This window comes from Rhizoctonia solani, chromosome 15 (assembly GCF_016906535.1).
Source record: "Rhizoctonia solani chromosome 15, complete sequence".
NCBI classification, from domain to species: Eukaryota; Fungi; Basidiomycota; class Agaricomycetes; order Cantharellales; family Ceratobasidiaceae; genus Rhizoctonia; species Rhizoctonia solani.
In genome coordinates this window covers 1,432,505-1,449,908 of record NC_057384.1, presented here as the reverse complement: position 1 = coordinate 1,449,908, position 17,404 = coordinate 1,432,505, and the positions used below count along the sequence as shown (strand labels likewise).

The window sequence follows — 17,404 nt, the reverse complement described above, 5'->3', positions numbered from 1 at the left end:
TGACGTGGGTTCCCGGACAAGAAAACATTGCCGACATCTGTACCAAACCTCTGCCGCGCCCGAGATTCCATGAATTGCTGTCGTTACTTTGCTTCGACGTGTCCTTCGACAAGTCCACCTTGCTCTGAACTTGTTCTTTTCCTTTTTTTATTTTGCGGTTTCTCTCTCTTTATCTTTTATTTATTTTCATGCTTTGTTTATTTGTTGTGAAGTGCCTCTATTGTACATTTCGGACTTCAAGTGGGAGTGTTGTAGCATGTATGCGGGACCACGTGACCGCTCCGGCGCCTAGCCGCGTCTCCTAACCGCGTCTCTATAAAGGCCGGATTTTGTACATTTCTGTCCCTCAGTTGGCTTCGCTATCATCGCTGCCGCTGAGGTATGTTTCCACAAGTATATTACCTATTGCCTGCGTTCTCACTGTATTGTAGTTTAGTGTTCCCTTGCAGGTAATAGAGTTGGCTTCGCTATCATCGCTGCCGCTGAGTTTAGTGTTCCCTTGCAGCAATTCTTACATTACCTACTGTACCAGAGGAACCATCTAGGATCTTTATAGAAGATCCTCCCAAACCAATTGGCCCAAACACCACTGGAATGGGGAGGAAATACAATGATCTCTTTGGATCCACTACTAAGATCTCTAATACAGGTTGGGGTCAAAGTAGAATGACTTTAGGAAACAGAGCTTCTGGTTTAGTTGATCCTTCAGTTGCAGCCACTCCAGCTCAATTAACTCAGCCTATAGCCCTTAGAGCTGATATGGATGCAGATAATAACCTAATATCTGTTATTCCAGCATCATCTCCTGAAGATTCTCTAGACTCTCCATTAAGGAATAGATCTAGACACAAATCCTCATTATCAGCTTTACCAAGGCAAAGGAGTAGATATGCTCAATATGAGTCCCTTACTCCTTGGAATTATTCCACCAATGTTGGAGGATCTTCCAACACTATGGTTATGAATCCTAATCCAACAGGAATTGAGTTCTTGACTACACATAAACCAATGTCAGTACCTCTAACAGGAGGAACAAATCTTAACCCACCTCCATTAACTAATCATCCTTCCATGGTTCCAGCCCCTTCAGGTTCTGGGAACCCTCCACCTAATCCTCCCAATAGAGGAAATGGAGGGAATGAAGGAAATGGAGGAGGATTACCTTTCAATATTCCTAATAACTCACCTCACCAGCCTATGCCTAATAGGTCTCCACCTACAGGTCCACCACCTCCAGGAGAACCAGGAGGATCTGGAGGACCAGGAAGGCCAGGAGGACCAGGAGGACCAAGTAGTCCTAATGGTCCTAGTGGTCCAGGAGGTCCAGGAGGTCCAGGAGGAAACTTTCCTCAAGCACCTCAGGCACCTCAAGGGAATAATAGAATCACTGATGTCCATTTTGACTATAGGATCAAAATTAAGGATGTTCTCACTTCTTGGGATGGGAACCCTGATTCTTTAGTAGAATGGGTGACTTCAGTAGACAGACTTTGTGAAAGAGGACCTTACATTCATGCTGAAATTGCTAAACAACTTCCTTTCCTGTTTACTAAAGATGCTCTTCTTTGGTTCAATTCTATGACTACTCCCACTCAGCATTTTCTGATGCAGAGATGGAGTGACATGAAGTTTGCTTTGGGAAGGTTCTTCCTTACTCAGCAACACTTAGCATCATTGAAGAGTAAGTTACAAGAAATGAAGTATAGGGATTATAAGCATGAGAAAGAATCACCTTTTCAATTTTGCTGTCGCAAGAAAGACCTTATTGACTTTTGCTATAACTTTGATGATATTGCTACTATTAGTGAAATTCTCAAAGGTGCTCCTTTACAATGGCAAACTCTCATCTTTCTTCCTGAACATCTTAATGATTGGGAAAACTTTATCAATGCTATTCAACAAAGATCTGCCCTGTTGCAAGATTGGAATGGATACATTGATGACAAGAAAGACAGGAGTATGGGAAACTTTTCCTCAAGCTATGGAAGGAAAGACCTTAAGAAAGCTCTAAAAGCTCTCAAAGCTGAAAGTAAAGCCAAGAAAATTGCAAAATCCCATACTGTAAAGACTTCTACTCCTAGGAAAAGTTACAAATTTCCTCAGAATGACAGGGTGATCTCTAAAGTCACTCCTGAAAGCAAAGGAGCAAGGAGTTGTAGACACTGTGGAAGTCCCAAACACTGGGATAGAGATTGTACTGGACCTAAATCTTTGAACAAGAAAGAAGCTAAGACTTACTTTGCTTCTATTACTGATGAAGATAAAGAATATAATAGTCTGGCTATGCAAGCTTTAGCTGACTGTTCTGAATCCTCTGAAAATGAAGAAGTAAGTGAAGAATCTGAAAACTCCAATGATGACTCTGACTCTGAAGACTCAGATTTGGATTTTTAGAGAAGTCCCTACCTAACAAATCTTCCCCTTTACTAGAGAAAGATAAGGAAGGAATAGGGACTGAAATACTGAAAACTGCTGATTCACTTGTTCAAACTAAGGCTACTACACTCAAAACTGTTACACTTGCTAGATCAAAAATACCAAGTTCTAAGAAAGATATTTCTTTAGATGCTGATGAATCTAAGAAAATTCTTCTTAAGAAGGGTATTGATGGCCCAAATAAACATCTAAATAGAAAAGACTTTGATGAAGAACCTGAATATGAAGTTGAAGCCATTTTAGATGAGAAATGGGTTAAGAAAAGACATAGAAGAGTCAAACTATATCTAGTTAGTTTTGTAGGATATACTCCAGAATATAACCTATGGCTAACTAAGCAATCACTCAAGAATGCAGAAGAACTTGTCCAAGAATGGGAAGCTGATCATGGAAAAAGAGCCCCATCTAAGTCAAAACATCATGGAAAATGAGTCTAGAACTTGCAAACTTAGTTCTCAGACTTATTGGAAATAACAAAGTTAAGCCTTGACTTCTGACATAAAAAATTGAATTTTTACTGTGACTTTTCTACCTTACAGCTACTGTTGCACTCTACTTATCTGATTCAGACTATTTCCCTAGCTGTGTCTATCATGCATACAGTCTTCACTTTTGGCAACTCTGCATTGAGTAGTGAAGAGAAAAAGGTATAGTATGATGATGATAGTGGATCAAACACCCTTACCAGAAAGCCTTTTTCTGTGGTTGATCTCTGAATTCTATTTTCCTTTGTGAAAGGATGGCATTCAGAAGGACCTATGATCCAGGCTGGAAACTCTGTGTTGAATGGAAACACCAAATGGTTCTAATCCCAGTAAGTCTTTATATCCAGATTGGGGGGGCTATGTTATGTATCACACAATTTTGCATTCACAGCTCACCATCCACAATAATCTGTATATATCTGACTTTCTGATTTAATGGCCATTTGTCTCTTATTTTCCATTATTCCTGTCATTACTCTATGTAACGCTCATATTGACTGTATGTGTTACATATCGTTCAATAGAGCTCCTTCCGCTCGTTCTAACGCTGCCTGTCACGTGCTCATACGATAAGATCTCATGGAGATATTAGCTTCACAAGATTCTATCTATGTGGCTCAAGTACCTTACTAATCATTATATTTGTATCTTTACATCTAGCTCATCACATGACTAGCTCTAACTTGGGAAATGAACCTTATTCCTAGCTTAGTTGAGTCATACCTCTCATGAGATTACTAAGGTTCTCCTTATCTAGTAATTTCTAGTGGCACTGCGAATCCTGCTTATGAGTCATTCTGCTTGCCACCAGAATGACTCACACTAATGACTCACTCTAAGTGCTCATTGGCTGCCAAGCATTTCTTGATAGACTGAGTCATGTATTTAGATGTTTCTATTTTTAACTAATTGCAGTTCAACCCAAGAGCAGCCACATTCCATCCTAGTCATATCTGTGCCTTCCCACCCACCAATCAAAGTCTTAGGAAGCACAGTCCTAAGCAAGTCATATTCATACTCTGACTAGGTGAATGACTCAGTAACCTTGCCACTCTAGGGTATAAAAGGGGACTCTTGCATACCCTTGGAGGGCACCCACCTTACTTTACTCCACCTCACTGTTACTGTTGACTGTCACTCTTGGGTTTGGGCTTGCCCCCCTCAATTGTGTGATATATTGTGCCTCAAGATTTCAAATAACTTAAACTTGTATAAGTGGATCTCCCAAGTACCCATAGTGTGGAAAGGTTGTAGACCTGATACAGAGTTCTTAGGTTAAGTGAACAGAAGGCAATCATCCTTAAAGAAGGATATATACTAAGTAACCAGTTAGTTCCTGCAACTAGGAGTGAAACTTACATAACTATCTCTGCCAAAGGGAACCTGAGCCAGTACTCTTGCTCTTACAGAAATACTTACTAAGACACTTTACACTGAGAAAAGATATATCTGTAGTTGATTGTATTCAAGATAGCTAGACCCAGAGAACCCTAAAGAAGCTACTTCTTTACTTAGCTTGGAAATTGGGAAATCTTCCAACACAGACTCTGCTCAGCACCAGAGTCTCAACCTCTTTTCCCCCAATTTACAACAAAGGGGAAGAAGAATATGAGGTTGAACAAATCATTGACTCTAAACAACAAAAGGGAAAATGGTTTTACTTGATTAAATGGAAAGGGTACGGACCAGAGGACAATTCATGGGAACCTGAAGAACTGCTGGATCACAGCCAAGAAGAGATCAAGCGCTTCAACCAAGCTAGACTCAGAAAGGCTTGTGACGCCGCCAAGAGCCTTTAAGGGGGGGCAATGTTACAACCTCCTTACTTATACCATTGGAATTGCACGATTTTTCTATTATTTTTAGTATTTTTTACGGACTCAATACCTTCTGTTTTTCGATCACGTGATCTCGGCGCTTATTATGCCAAGATGCCGCGCCGAGATGCCGTGCCAAGGGCGCTTAGGAGAAATCCACGCTTCTGCGCAGCCTGCAGCAGGCTTCTCATTTGTCTTCTATACTTCTTTCTCTCACGCGCACAGACCATGTAAATAGTGTGCCTTGCCTATATAAACAGCAGGAAAATTGCTTGGAGACACCAAGTTGATTTTACCTTGTCTCATACCATTGAGGAGGACCTTCAGCCAGCTAAGTAGCCGGCCCCCAAGTAGTACAGAAGTTAACCCCCTTGTTGCGCTCACCACACCTCCCAGGCCTAAGGCCCCTCCATCTCCAGTAGTTAGTAGAAGTCCACCTTACGTGGCATTAGTATAGCCTAGTTAGTTAGTTAGATACACCTTGTCAGTAGTAGTACGGCCGTAAGCGCCCGCCCACTAGCAAGTACCCAACCTTACAGTTGGCGTACAACATCTATGGTCTGTAAGTACCGTTCCTACATATAAATGTATGATACAAAAAATACTATAAATCATAGAAATAATAGTATGACCACTTTGCATAATTAGACGTGTATATGCAAGAGCAGTGAGGAAATAAAGTATAAATGGTCTTATAGCTCCGCCAGTTTCCAAATATAGTAATGCTCATGCCCATATTTGGATAGAGAAAGTATGATTACTGCAGTTTGCACTATTCAATATTGGCAATTAGGGGCGCATATGTCTAAATTAGTCATTCCATAACAGGCATCTTGGCATCATAAGCGCCAAGATCACGTGATCAAAAAACATAAGATACAGAGTTTGTAAAAAATACTAAAAATATCAGAAAAACCAGGCAAATCCAATGGTATATGTGACAAGGGTGTAACAACTGTTTAGGTAGTTTTGTTGAATTTGTATCTCTTGGTCTCAATTCAAATAAAAAAACCACTACTGTTTATTGATCTACACGTCCAGAACTCCCAGGCAGAACCCTTGAAATCCCTAATAGACTCCAGAGCCACATCAAACTTCATCTCACCCTCTGTTGTCAAAAAATTAAAAATCCCAAAAACCCAACTTGAAAACCCACAAGTAGTGAGAATGTTAGATGGTACTATTTCCCAGACTGGTTGCATCTGACACCAGGTTCAACTTGCAGTATTGGCCAATGGCCATTCCCACTCCATTCCCTTTCTTGTCTGCCCCATTGGGAGCACCCCCACCATCCTTGGCATAACATGGCTTGCTCAGGAGTCACCCCTCATTGATTGGACACTAGGCATAGTCACCTTCCAAGAACAGGTCCTAATAGCATTGGAGGAGGAGGCAGACCCAGACCTGTTGGCAGATCTTCCTTCCCAATACCATGAGTTTGCTAAAGTCTTTGGCAAAGAAGAATTCAAGGTCTTGCCCCCACATAGGGAGTATGATATAGCCATTGACCTCCTCCCTGATGCCAAGCTCTCCCCTGGACCCATTTAGGGCATGACCAATGCGGAATCAAAAGCTCTCAAATAACACATTGACAAAGAATTAGCAACAGGCAAGATCTGCCCTAGCACTTCTTTGGCAGGAGCCCTGGTCATGTTTGTGAAAAAAGCAGATGGTTCCTTATGGCTGGTGGTGGATTATAGGAAGCTCAATGACATCACACACAAGGATATTTATCCACTCCCAAGGCAGGATGACCTCATGGCAAAGCTAAGGCATGCTAAGATTTTCAGCAAGCTAGATCTGAGGTGGGGATATAACAATGTCCAAATCAAGGAAGGAGACAAATGGAAGACAGCTTTCCAGACTAAATATGGCCTATTTGAATACCTTGTCATGCCTTTTGGACTCACAAATGCCCCTGCAGCGTTCCAACACTTCATAAACAACCTATTTAGGGATCTAATTGACATTACCATAGTCATCTATCTAGACAACATACTGATCTTCTCAGAGGACCCTAAAGACCGTCCCACTCATGTTAGGGAAGTCCTCTCATGCTTAATGAAGAATCAGTTGTTCTGCAAATTATCAAAGTGCCACTTCCATGTCACTACAGTTGATTACCTGGGCATTGTCATATCCCCAGCAGGATTCTCCATGGACCAGAAGAAAATCAAGGCTGTCACATCTTGGCCCCAACTGTTAAGAGTTGTGTAAGTACAGGAGTAAGAAAGAATTACTATATACAAAATGTATATGGGAATAACTAAGAACTAGTATTAAGAATCAGAATATATGCACAGAATATATGCACAATATAGGCTAGGTTATCAGGAATAACAACTCCTAACAAATAGTCTAGCAACTATGAAGTGCAGGTGGTTGGTTATGTATAGTACCTTAGACTAATGTTATTTAAGCCTAAGTGACTAAGGGTATGTATACTTAAGGTCTCTGGGATAGTACCTTAAGTAAGAGAGTTACCTGAATAATGTACAGGATTTATAGGATTTGCCTAATAAGTATAGGACTTATATATGCTTAAGTAAGACTTAAGACTTATGGGGTTTACCTAAAATATATCTAGGATTTATGAGATATTGTAGATAAAGCTATCTACAATATAAGGGGTATGGTGGATTGAAACACTATCACTCAATCACAACAATCCTTACAGTATTGTTGCACTATACTCAATGTTGAACTCAACAACTGTGACAGTCAAGGGGCACAGGGTTGCAGTAAGTACACTAATAGGTTACCCTGTGTCTGTTGGGACTGGCCTATGGTCTTAGTGCGCCGAATAACCTCCTATGCTATTTACAGTGAGTCAATCACTAGAGTAAATGCGCAGATAAGCTGTTAAAGGCTTGTGTGTATATGTCAATATATAAGAGTGGATAAATGGATGCATTAGAAGCGTCTTCACAGGGTCCTTTTATACCCTGAGAAGGCGCACAAACAAGTATATACATGATTGATACCAAGAGGGGGTACAGGAGGTATATGTGGCAACTGAAACACTTGAGGGAGCCAATACTTTGGTACATAGTAAACAAACAACAGATCCTAATATTTGCCCCAAGGCAATGTTTGCCCCAAGGCAGTATTTACCTGTGAGGGTCCTTAGATGTCCCAAGGCTAAGTGTTTCATCCTTGGAGTAAACAGTCCCAAAGGTAGGATACCTCTGCATTGGGTACTTACAGTAAATGGGGCATAACTCAGCCAAATGTTGTCCGTTTTGGGAGTTTGACCCAGCGTTCTGGAGCGCACAAACATGCGCACCTAAGCGCAAGTGATTCGGCAGTGTGAGATGCCCGGGTGATGGAGAAAAGGCGCATTTAGTGCGTCGGCGCTTAAGGGCTGATTAAGCGCCGGAGCACTTGCCTATGCGACAGGGGGGACCCTGAATATTTCTGTGTGTAGCCACAAGATAGAATCTTGAATAATAAATGCTACAAACAAGAGAAATATTACTTGTTACTGTTTATCTACTCAGCTGAATTTATATATATTTAAATGAGTGAGAAAACAGCATATATGCAAAAGGCATTGCATATTAAGGGTATTCCTGAGCTTTGTAGGTTTTGTAAAGGTCACTATTGGATAGAGGGACCTTGAAAACCTTAGTTCGCATCTTTATCTCATTTATTTACTGTGAGATTACTAGTGTAATTAATAAAATAAGTACAGATTAAAGAAGAAATGTCATATCCATAACACCAACCTAGAACAGTCAAACAGACCCAGGCTTTCCTAGGCTTTGTCAACTACCTTTGGCGGTTTATCCCAAACTTCAGTTCTGTTGCGCATCCTCTCCACAACCTCACCAAGAAGGAAACCCCCTGGTCATGGGGCAACCTAGAGGATCATGCTTTTCAGGAACTGAAATCCCTAGTCACCAAGGCACCAGTACTCATCCACTTAAACCCTGAGCTCCCTTACTACCTGGAAACAGATGCATCAGGGGTAGCCATGGGGGCAATACTTAGCCAACAAGGGGAAGATAACTGCTTACACCTGGTTGCATATATGTCAAAGTCCTTCTCAGGTGCCAAAGCCAACTATGATACACATGATAAGGAGCTTCTGGCAATAATCAAAGCCCTGGAAGAATGGCACATACTCCTGGAAGCCACAAACAAACCAATTCAAGTCTTCACCAACCACAGAAACTTGGAATACTGGATGCAGGCAAGAATGTTCAATCAAAGACATGCCCAATGGCACGTATTCCTAAGCAACTTCAATTTTGAGATACATTATTGCCCAAGAAAACAGTCAGGAAAGCCAGATGCGTTGTCTAGAAGATTGGATTATTTGGACAAAGTACAGGAACCAGAGATCATGCTACCACCAGAAGTATTTGCCAACACATCCAAGGAGGAATTCAAAATTGTCACAGAAATATGCTCCAAACTAAGGGAGGACCCTTCCATTGAGCCTATTATCCAATTCCTAACCAAAGATGCAGACAATGCGCCTCCCTCAATCCAGAAGGCATACAGAGACTACAACTGGGAGGAAGACCTCCTATAGTACCAAGGAAAACTAGTTGTCCTGGACTCAGAACCACTCAAGGAACAACTACTGAAAGAATTCCATGATTCCCCCCTGGCAGGCCACCCAGGGCAATAAAGGACCCTTGAGTTATTGAGCTGGAATTACTGGTGGCCAGGAATGAAATCCTCTGCCAAGGAATGGGTCAAATGCTGCCCTACCTGTCAAGCAAATTGGAGAGCTCATGCCCCAGCAATTGCCCTAAAACCCTTAGAAGTTCCCCTGTTTCTGTTCCACACCATCTTGTACAACTTCATCACAGGGTTCCCCAAGTCCCAAGGGCACAATGCCATACTGGTGGTCATAGATTCCTTCTCCAAATTTGGCCACTTCATCCCTACTTCAAAGAAGGTATCAGCTAAAGGACTGGCAGACCTATTTGTCACACATGTCTGGAAACTACATGGGTTACCAGTCAAAACAGTGTCAGACAGAGGGACTATGTTTACAGGAAAGTTTCTAAGGGCACTCTACCAACAGCTAGGCATCAGACCATCCTTCTCATCAGCCTATCACCCAGAATCCAATGGTCAAACAGAAAGGGTAAACCAGTTCATCAAGTTCTACCTCAGGTCCTATGTCACAGCAGATCACTCAGACTGAGCTGTCAGAGCCAACAACTACCAGAGGGTAAACCTAACCAGCTATTGCCTAATATAGGACTTATCAGCTAGTAGGGCCTAACAATGCTCAAGGGCAAAGCCAGGAAGGGGTAGGACAAGACCTAATAGAGTAAAGTGCACTAATGCTATAAAGATAGCAGGGCAAGGAACCTTTGACAGGGACTGGTATGCTCTCAGGCAATACTCTTTAATTGTATGTCTTAGGGTAGGTAGTGTGGAAGGGGATAAGAGGTTGAGTTCTGAGGCTTAAGGCTCTCAGAACCCTCCTTATATATTCAACAGAGGAGAGGAAGAGTAATTACATGTACAAACATAACAACAAAGATAAGGTCACATGACCAGAGATAAGAAAGACATGATCACATGACTGTGAGTCATGTGATTAGATTACATAATAAGCGCTCAGTGCCTAAATAGCATAAAGATGCATATATCCATAAATCTTCATGAAAATAGCGCATATATTCACTATTTCTTTGACTCAGTGGATTCTCAGGTGGTCACGCCTCTAGGGCATGACAGGGCTACCTGGTTACCCCTGGCAGAATATGCATACAACAATGCCAAACACGCATCCACCAGAAAGACCCCCTTCAAGCTGGTCTATGGAAGGAATTCAGTCAAGAACCCCTCCAATGTCCCAGCAAACATCCCAGAGGCTGACCATGTAGCAGATACACTGGCCTGGGAATGGAAAGAGGCAGAATCAGCCTTAAGAATGTCTAAGGAACACATGACAGGAGTTAAGGGCTCAATCCCCAACTACAATGTTGGAGAGAGAGTCTGGCTAGATGCAAAAAACATCCAATTACAATCCAACTCAAACAAATTGGACCCTAGACAAATAGGACCTTTTGAGATCACAGAAAGGATATCCAGCCATGCATACCGTCTAAAACTGCCAGAATCCCTCTGTTATAACCTCCTAACCTATACCACTGGATTTGCCTGATTTTTCTGATATTTTTAGTATTTTTTACAAACTCTTTATCTTATGTTTTTTGATCACGTGATCTTGGCGCTTATTATGCCAAGATGCCGCGCCAAGATGCTGTGCCAAGGGCGCTTAGGAGAAATCCACGCTTCTACGCAGCCCGCAGCACACTTCTCATTTCACATGTAGTCTTCTATTCACACACACACAGACCACATGTACTTAGTAGTTTTGTCTATATATACAGCAGGGAAATTGCTTGGAGACCCCAAGTCAATTTTACCTTGTCTCATATTCATTGAGGAGGATCACCCAGCCAGCTAAGTAGCCAGCCCCCATCAGTTCTCAGACAATAACCCCTTTGTTTACACTCATCACACCTCCCAGGCCTAAGGCCCCCATTGCTCATAGTGTCAGAGCCAACAACTACCAAGAGGTAAAACCTAACTAGTTATTGCCTAATATAGGACTTATCAACTAGTAGGACCTAACAAAGCTCAAGGCAATGCCAGGGAAGGGTAGGACAAGACCTATTTAAGTAAAGTGCACTATGCTATTAAGATAGCAGGGCTAAAACCAAGGCAGGGACTATTACACTCAAGGTGCACCTGATTGTATGCCAAGGGTAGGTAGTGTTGGAAGGGATAAGAGGTCAAGTTCTGAGGCTTAAGGCTCTCAGAACCCTCCTTATATATTCACAGAGAAGGGGAAGAGTAATTACATGTGCAAACATCATAACAAAGATAAGGTCACATGACCAGAGATAAGAAAACAAGATCACATGACTAAAGGTCATGTGATGAGATTACATAATAAGCGCTCAGCGCCTAAATAGCATAAAGATGCATATATCCATAAATCTTCATGAAAATAGCGCATATATTCACTATTTCTTCGACTTAGTGGATTTTAAGGTGGTCACGCCTCTAGGGCATGACACTTCCCCCCCGTTAAGGTCCAGCTGCCTCTGGATGTTCACGGTGAAACTTAGCCAATTTTTCAGGGGCATTGGCTAAGTGGGCCTTGGGCTCCCATGTGTTATCCTCTGGTCCATACCCTTTCCATTTAACCAAGTATTTGACTTGTTGACCCACTTTCTTGGAGTCTAGGATCCTTTCAACAGTATATTCCTCTTCTCCATCAGCTGTGACAACTGGGGGGAGTGGGACTGGATCACGGTCATACTTGTCTACTGGCTTTTTGTGTAATAGGGCAATGTTGAAGACAGGATGGACTTTCATGGATTTAGGGAGATCCAGTTTATAAGAGTTCCTGCCAATTTTCTCCAAGACCTTGTAGGGCCCCAATCGCTTATGTTCTAGCTTATGGGAAGGCCTTGAAGTTTTGATGTTGGCACTACTCAAATAAACTTTATCACCAACTTCCAGCTTGGTTGCTTCCCTTCTGTTTAAATCATAGTATTGCGCATTTTGTCTTGCAGCAATTTCTAAAGCAGCTTTTGCTTCAGTTTGGATTTCTTTCAGGAAGTCTGCTAGGTTGTTGGCTTGGGGGACATGGCTTTCTTTGGTGTTTCCAACTGTGAAGTCTGGATTATAACCATAGCACATGTAGAAGGGAGAGTGTTTGGAGCCTGAGTGTTTCCCATTATTGTATGCAAATTCTGCAAGTGGTAGTGATGCAACCCAGTCTGTTTGTCTATAGTTGATGTAGTGGCGTAGGTAAATTTCCACAAACTGGTTTAAACGTTCACTTTGTCCATCAACTTGTGGTCTGTATGCAGTGGAGAAATGTGGTTCTATCCCCAACCGCTTGTAGACTTGTCTCAGGAATTTTGCATTAAATTGGGGGCCTTGGTCCAAAATGGTTTTCCTGGGTAACCCATGTAACTTCCACACAAAGGATACAAAGAGATTTGCAACATTGACAGCAGTAGCATCAGAGTGCGTTGGTATAAAATGGACCATTTTGGATAATCGGTCCACTACTGTTAATATTGCATCATATCCTTCTGAGGTGGGGAGTCCTACAATCAAGTCATACGTTATTTCCTCCCAGGGCTTATTGGGTAAATCTATGTTTTGAAGGAGACCTTCAGGAGCCCGGTTGGAGTGTTTGCTACGTATGCATGAATCGCATGCTTGGACATATTTTGTTACAGATTGTTTCATCCCTGACCAGTAGTAGTCCCTTGAAAGGAGGTCTAGGGTTCTGAACTGTCCTGGGTGCCCAGTGGAAGGGTTATCATGCCTGCTTTCTAAGATGGCTTTCCTGATTTCTGGCTCATTAGGGACATAAATCCGGTCATGATAGTAGAGTAAGCCATTATCAAGTTTCCATCCTTTAACAGGTATGTCCTCTTCCAAGGATTTAAGGATTTTGTATACAGCTTTATCATCATGCAGAGCGTCCCTTATTAGATCATTAAGGTCACTATCTGTTTGAATAGCTGCAATAAAAAGCTCTGGGCTTATGAGCACAGGGGTTTCACCCCCCTCTTTAACCGCAGACTTGTGGTCTTCACGGCGAGAGAGAATATCTGCTTTTCTATTCTGTGCGCCCGGCCTATACACAATCCTATAGTTGTAATCTGCCAAAAATCCCATCCACCTTAACTGCCTTTGGTTCAGATCCCTTTTTGTCTGGAAGTACTCCAGATTTTTATGGTCTGTCAGTATTTTGACAGGGATTACTGTTCCTTCCAGCAGGTGACGCCATTCCTTTAAAGCCCTTACTACTGCTAGTAACTCTTTATCAAAGATATCATAGTTTCTTTCAGCAGTTGCTAGGGATTTTGATAGGAATGCAACCAGGTGTAATTTATCATCACTGCCCTTTTGATTAAGGACAGCGCCCGTTGCAAAATCAGAGGCGTCACACTCAAGGAAAAACTCCTTGTATGGATCGGGTTGGATTAAGACAGGGGATTCAATTAGAGCCTGTTTAAGAGCTTTAAAAGACACTTCTTGGCGTTCACCCCACTCCCAAGGTATATTCTTTTGGAGTAGTTGGTATAAGGGTTGTGCCAATTTTGAGAAGTTATGTATGAAGCGTCTATAGAAATTTATAAAGCCCAAAAACTCTTGAACCCCTTTGACAGAGCGCGGTGTTGCCCAATCAACCGCTTGAGTGATTTTCTTGGGGTCTGCTTTCACTCCTTCACCATTGGCAATGACACCAAGGTAATCTACTTCAGACGCATAGAAATTACACTTCTCCAGGTTACAGTAGCATGCATTGTCTTGCAGCCTTTTCAGTACCTCTTGGAGATGTTTTGTGTGTAATTCCCTGCTTTCTGAGAATATTAGGATGTTGTCTAGATATACTACTACATAGACATCCAATATGTCCCTAAATATCTCATTCATGAAGTGCTGAAATGCAGCAGGAGCGTTGCATAACCCAAAGGGCATGACTAGGTATTCAAACAGGCCATATTTGGTTTTAAACGCAGTCTTCCATTCATCACCTTCCTTTATCCGGACCAAGTTATATCCAGATTTCAGGTCAATGGTGGAAAAGTATTTTGCGCCCCTTAGTTTCTCAATGAGAGACTGTATTAGAGGTAGAGGGTACGCATTCTTGACTGTATTTGCATTTAGGGATCTATAATCCACAACCATACGCCTTTTCCCATTTTTCTTGTTGACAAAGTGAACTGGGGAACCATATTTGGACTTGGATGGGCAAATCAATCCTTTGTCCAATTGTTCTTTAAGAAGTTTTCTAAGTTCCTCATCATCAGATGCCTTCAAGAGGTATACCATAGCCTTAACAGGTTTATCAGGATCGATTAAATCAATCCCTAAATCAAAAGGACGGTGCGGCGGCAGTTCCGTCACCTTCATGTCCTCAGAAAATACCTCCGCAAAATTGCGCAGTTCTACTGGGATACTTTCAAGTGGAGAATCCACAGTACCTCCAGTTTCCCTAGGGATGCCTTCAAGAGGTTCAATTACCTTGACACCTCCTAAGTCTTCTGGTATGCCTTCAAGGTGGTTAGAAGTTCCACCGACATTTCCCAGGATAGAATTAGAAATAGAAAGACAAGAATTGTTACAATATTGAGAATTAAAAGTGATACGCTTATTAGGCCAATCTATAGTAGGGTTGTGTAACTTGAGCCAGGACATTCCAAGGACTATGCTATGTTTACCTATATCAGCTACGTTACATTTCAGAACCTCTTTATGACTACCTAATTCTAAAGTAAATATACATTCTGAATCTACCAAACCAGAACTAATGTCTCTTCCATCAATCACTTTAAGGCAACGTGGTACAGACTTTTTTGTAGTAGGTATACCATATTGTTTGATTAGGTCCTTGTGTATGAAGCAAGATGAAGCACCTGAATCAATCATAGCCCATCCAAAGAAGGGCTTCATTTTCTTGGTAACCTTAGGGTTGGGAACATTTTGAACGCAAGATGCTTGAAAATATATATTTAAAGGAGATATATTATTTACAGAAAAGATTTCCAAGCTATCTAAATGTCCATTGTTTCCCTCTGATACACTGTTCCCATTAGTGTTCAGAGGTCCCCATTTTCCAACTCATCCTCAGAGATATGGGCCTCATGGCCAGAGTAGGATTTGGAAGGGCATTGATTGGCATAGTGTCCCCTACCTCCACATGTTGCGCATATAATAGGTTTTTTGCCTTTTGAGGAGGCAGAGTCTAAGTCCATAGGGGAAGGACCAGAGTTGCGCGCAGAGGAGGAGGAGGAAGCCTTGGGAGCAGGAGTGGAAGTGGCAGTGACTGGGTGGTTATCCTTCTTGATAGTTTTGAAGGTAACGTCCATGGTGGTGCCATCATTCCACTTAACAATTGGAACTGCAATCCCTTTGGCATTTTGGCCAATTTTTTGTAGAACCCCCTTCTTAGCCTTTCCATCCACAATTGCATACACTTGTTCCCCAACAGACAGTTTATCCCTGGGCGCTCCCTGGGCTGCTGCTGACGTAGAAGTGCTGGATTTGCTTCCAGATTGGTTTGAAGAGGAAGAGGGACCCTTGTGCTGGGCCGCAAACTGCTCTAGGCGTTGATCCACTTTAAGGGCCTTCTCTGCAAGAGTTGCAAGAGTTACAGAGGCATCTGCATGGTCATAATCTTGAACCATGAGAGTTTCCTTAATTTTGTGGGACAGGCCATCATAGAACATGTCCCTGAGAGAAGGATTGTTGTAACCAAGACCTTGAGAATAGGTCTGGAAGTCCTTGTAATAATCTTGGACTCCCTTGGTTTGCTTAAGGGTGCGCAATTTAGCGCGGAAGTTCTCTGTCCTATTTTGGACATTCCAGCGTGCATTGAATTGCAGCCAGAAGGCATCCAGATTGTGGAGCCAGGAAACAGGATTCCCTTTCACAACGTCCTCTTCTAGGTAGGGCTCAAGCCACTCATGGGCCTTGCCATCCAGGCAGGAAATGATAAATGCGATTTGCTCATCCACTGTTGAGCCAGGATATGAAATCCTGAGATAATGAGATACAGCAACTCTGAAAGAGATTGCCTTGTTTTTGTCTGACCCGTCAAATTTGTCTGGCGTTGCAAGTTTAGGAGCCTTGGTAGCCAAGGCAAGGGAGGAACCAGAAGCAGCAGCAGTGCCTATTTTGGCAATATCAGCCCCAAGTTTAACAATGAGGGCGTCAAGGTTGGTAATGCTACTATCATGGTTGTTGAGGGTAGCCTGAGTGGTGCCAATATCTGTATGATGGGCAGCCGCTTGTCCTATGACCAGAGAAAGATTCTGATTCATAGCCAGGAGGAGGTTTTTGATCTCCTGGGCCCACGCAGGTATCTCCTGGATATTGGTGGGGACAGACAGCGCATTTGGGTCGGCATGCACAAAGGTAGAGGGTTGGGTCGACATAGTGGAGAAAGAGGAATGTGGATAGATACTAAAATAGTGTCCTTGCTAAATAAGGCAACTTCACTACTAGTTTAGGAAAAATGGGAGGCTAGATGATTGGCCCCACTAAGCTCACAGTTTATTCTTTACGCTAATCACTGTCTCAATACCTAGCATTGAATGCTCCTTACAACTGATCAACAAGCCTTGGATGGGCGTGATACAGAGGCAGGTTTTGCACAAGCGGGTCTTTGACTGTCTGTGACGCAGAAGAAGTCGTGGCAGACTTTTGGGTGGACGTTTGCAATGCTAGCCGTGTAACAATAACCCCCTAGTGCAACAATCACCAGTTTTGATTATTATCTGGTTATGCTGGATCACTGGTTCTTGATGGGTTGTGCCAGTACTAACACCCTAATAGCCCACAAGGGTTGGTGATGAAGAACTTGACCTAATGTCAGAGCCAACAACTACCAAGAGGTAAAACCTAACTAGTTATTGCCTAATATAGGACTTATCAACTAGTAGGACCTAACAAAGCTCAAGGCAATGCCAGGGAAGGGTAGGACAAGACCTATTTAAGTAAAGTGCACTATGCTATTAAGATAGCAGGGCTAAAACCAAGGCAGGGACTATTACACTCAAGGTGCACCTGATTGTATGCCAAGGGTAGGTAGTGTTGGAAGGGATAAGAGGTCGAGTTCTGAGGCTTAAGGCTCTCAGAACCCTCCTTATATAT

General features: G+C 42.4%; 8 protein-coding genes across 8 annotated transcripts; 6 read left to right on the top strand and 2 right to left on the bottom strand.

Moving 5' to 3' along the window:
* Positions 1 to 666: 666 nt before the first annotated feature.
* On the top strand, positions 667 to 2,394 carry RhiXN_12247 (Retrovirus-related Pol polyprotein from transposon; the record flags this gene model as incomplete). Its single annotated transcript, XM_043332062.1, has 1 exon — positions 667 to 2,394. One exon carries the CDS (start codon positions 667 to 669, stop codon positions 2,392 to 2,394), a length of 1,728 nt encoding a protein of 575 aa, XP_043186823.1.
* A 781-nt stretch (positions 2,395 to 3,175) lies between these two features.
* On the top strand, positions 3,176 to 4,720 carry RhiXN_12246 (Transposon Tf2-1 polyprotein; the record flags this gene model as incomplete). Its single annotated transcript, XM_043332061.1, has 2 exons — positions 3,176 to 3,250; positions 4,466 to 4,720. 2 exons carry the CDS (start codon positions 3,176 to 3,178, stop codon positions 4,718 to 4,720), a joined length of 330 nt encoding a protein of 109 aa, XP_043186822.1.
* A 1,185-nt stretch (positions 4,721 to 5,905) lies between these two features.
* On the top strand, positions 5,906 to 6,286 carry RhiXN_12245 (Retrotransposable element Tf2 protein; the record flags this gene model as incomplete). Its single annotated transcript, XM_043332060.1, has 2 exons — positions 5,906 to 5,915; positions 5,964 to 6,286. 2 exons carry the CDS (start codon positions 5,906 to 5,908, stop codon positions 6,284 to 6,286), a joined length of 333 nt encoding a protein of 110 aa, XP_043186821.1.
* Positions 6,287 to 6,388: 102 nt separating this feature from the next.
* On the top strand, positions 6,389 to 9,278 carry RhiXN_12244 (Retrotransposable element Tf2 protein; the record flags this gene model as incomplete). Its single annotated transcript, XM_043332059.1, has 2 exons — positions 6,389 to 6,951; positions 8,471 to 9,278. The coding sequence occupies 2 exons, from the start codon at positions 6,389 to 6,391 to the stop codon at positions 9,276 to 9,278; spliced, it is 1,371 nt and encodes a 456-aa protein (XP_043186820.1).
* Positions 9,279 to 9,419: 141 nt separating this feature from the next.
* Positions 9,420 to 9,902, top strand: RhiXN_12243 (Retrotransposable element Tf2 protein; the record flags this gene model as incomplete). The annotated part of the gene is made up of 1 exon (XM_043332058.1): positions 9,420 to 9,902. One exon carries the CDS (start codon positions 9,420 to 9,422, stop codon positions 9,900 to 9,902), a length of 483 nt encoding a protein of 160 aa, XP_043186819.1.
* Positions 9,903 to 10,346: 444 nt separating this feature from the next.
* On the top strand, positions 10,347 to 10,874 carry RhiXN_12242 (uncharacterized protein; the record flags this gene model as incomplete). The annotated part of the gene is made up of 1 exon (XM_043332057.1): positions 10,347 to 10,874. One exon carries the CDS (start codon positions 10,347 to 10,349, stop codon positions 10,872 to 10,874), a length of 528 nt encoding a protein of 175 aa, XP_043186818.1.
* A 932-nt stretch (positions 10,875 to 11,806) lies between these two features.
* On the bottom strand, positions 11,807 to 14,947 carry RhiXN_12241 (Transposon Tf2-7 polyprotein; the record flags this gene model as incomplete). The annotated part of the gene is made up of 1 exon (XM_043332056.1): positions 11,807 to 14,947. One exon carries the CDS (start codon positions 14,945 to 14,947, stop codon positions 11,807 to 11,809), a length of 3,141 nt encoding a protein of 1,046 aa, XP_043186817.1.
* Positions 14,948 to 15,348: 401 nt separating this feature from the next.
* On the bottom strand, positions 15,349 to 16,686 carry RhiXN_12240 (Transposon Tf2-1 polyprotein; the record flags this gene model as incomplete). Its single annotated transcript, XM_043332055.1, has 1 exon — positions 15,349 to 16,686. The coding sequence occupies one exon, from the start codon at positions 16,684 to 16,686 to the stop codon at positions 15,349 to 15,351; it is 1,338 nt and encodes a 445-aa protein (XP_043186816.1).
* Positions 16,687 to 17,404: the final 718 nt, after the last annotated feature.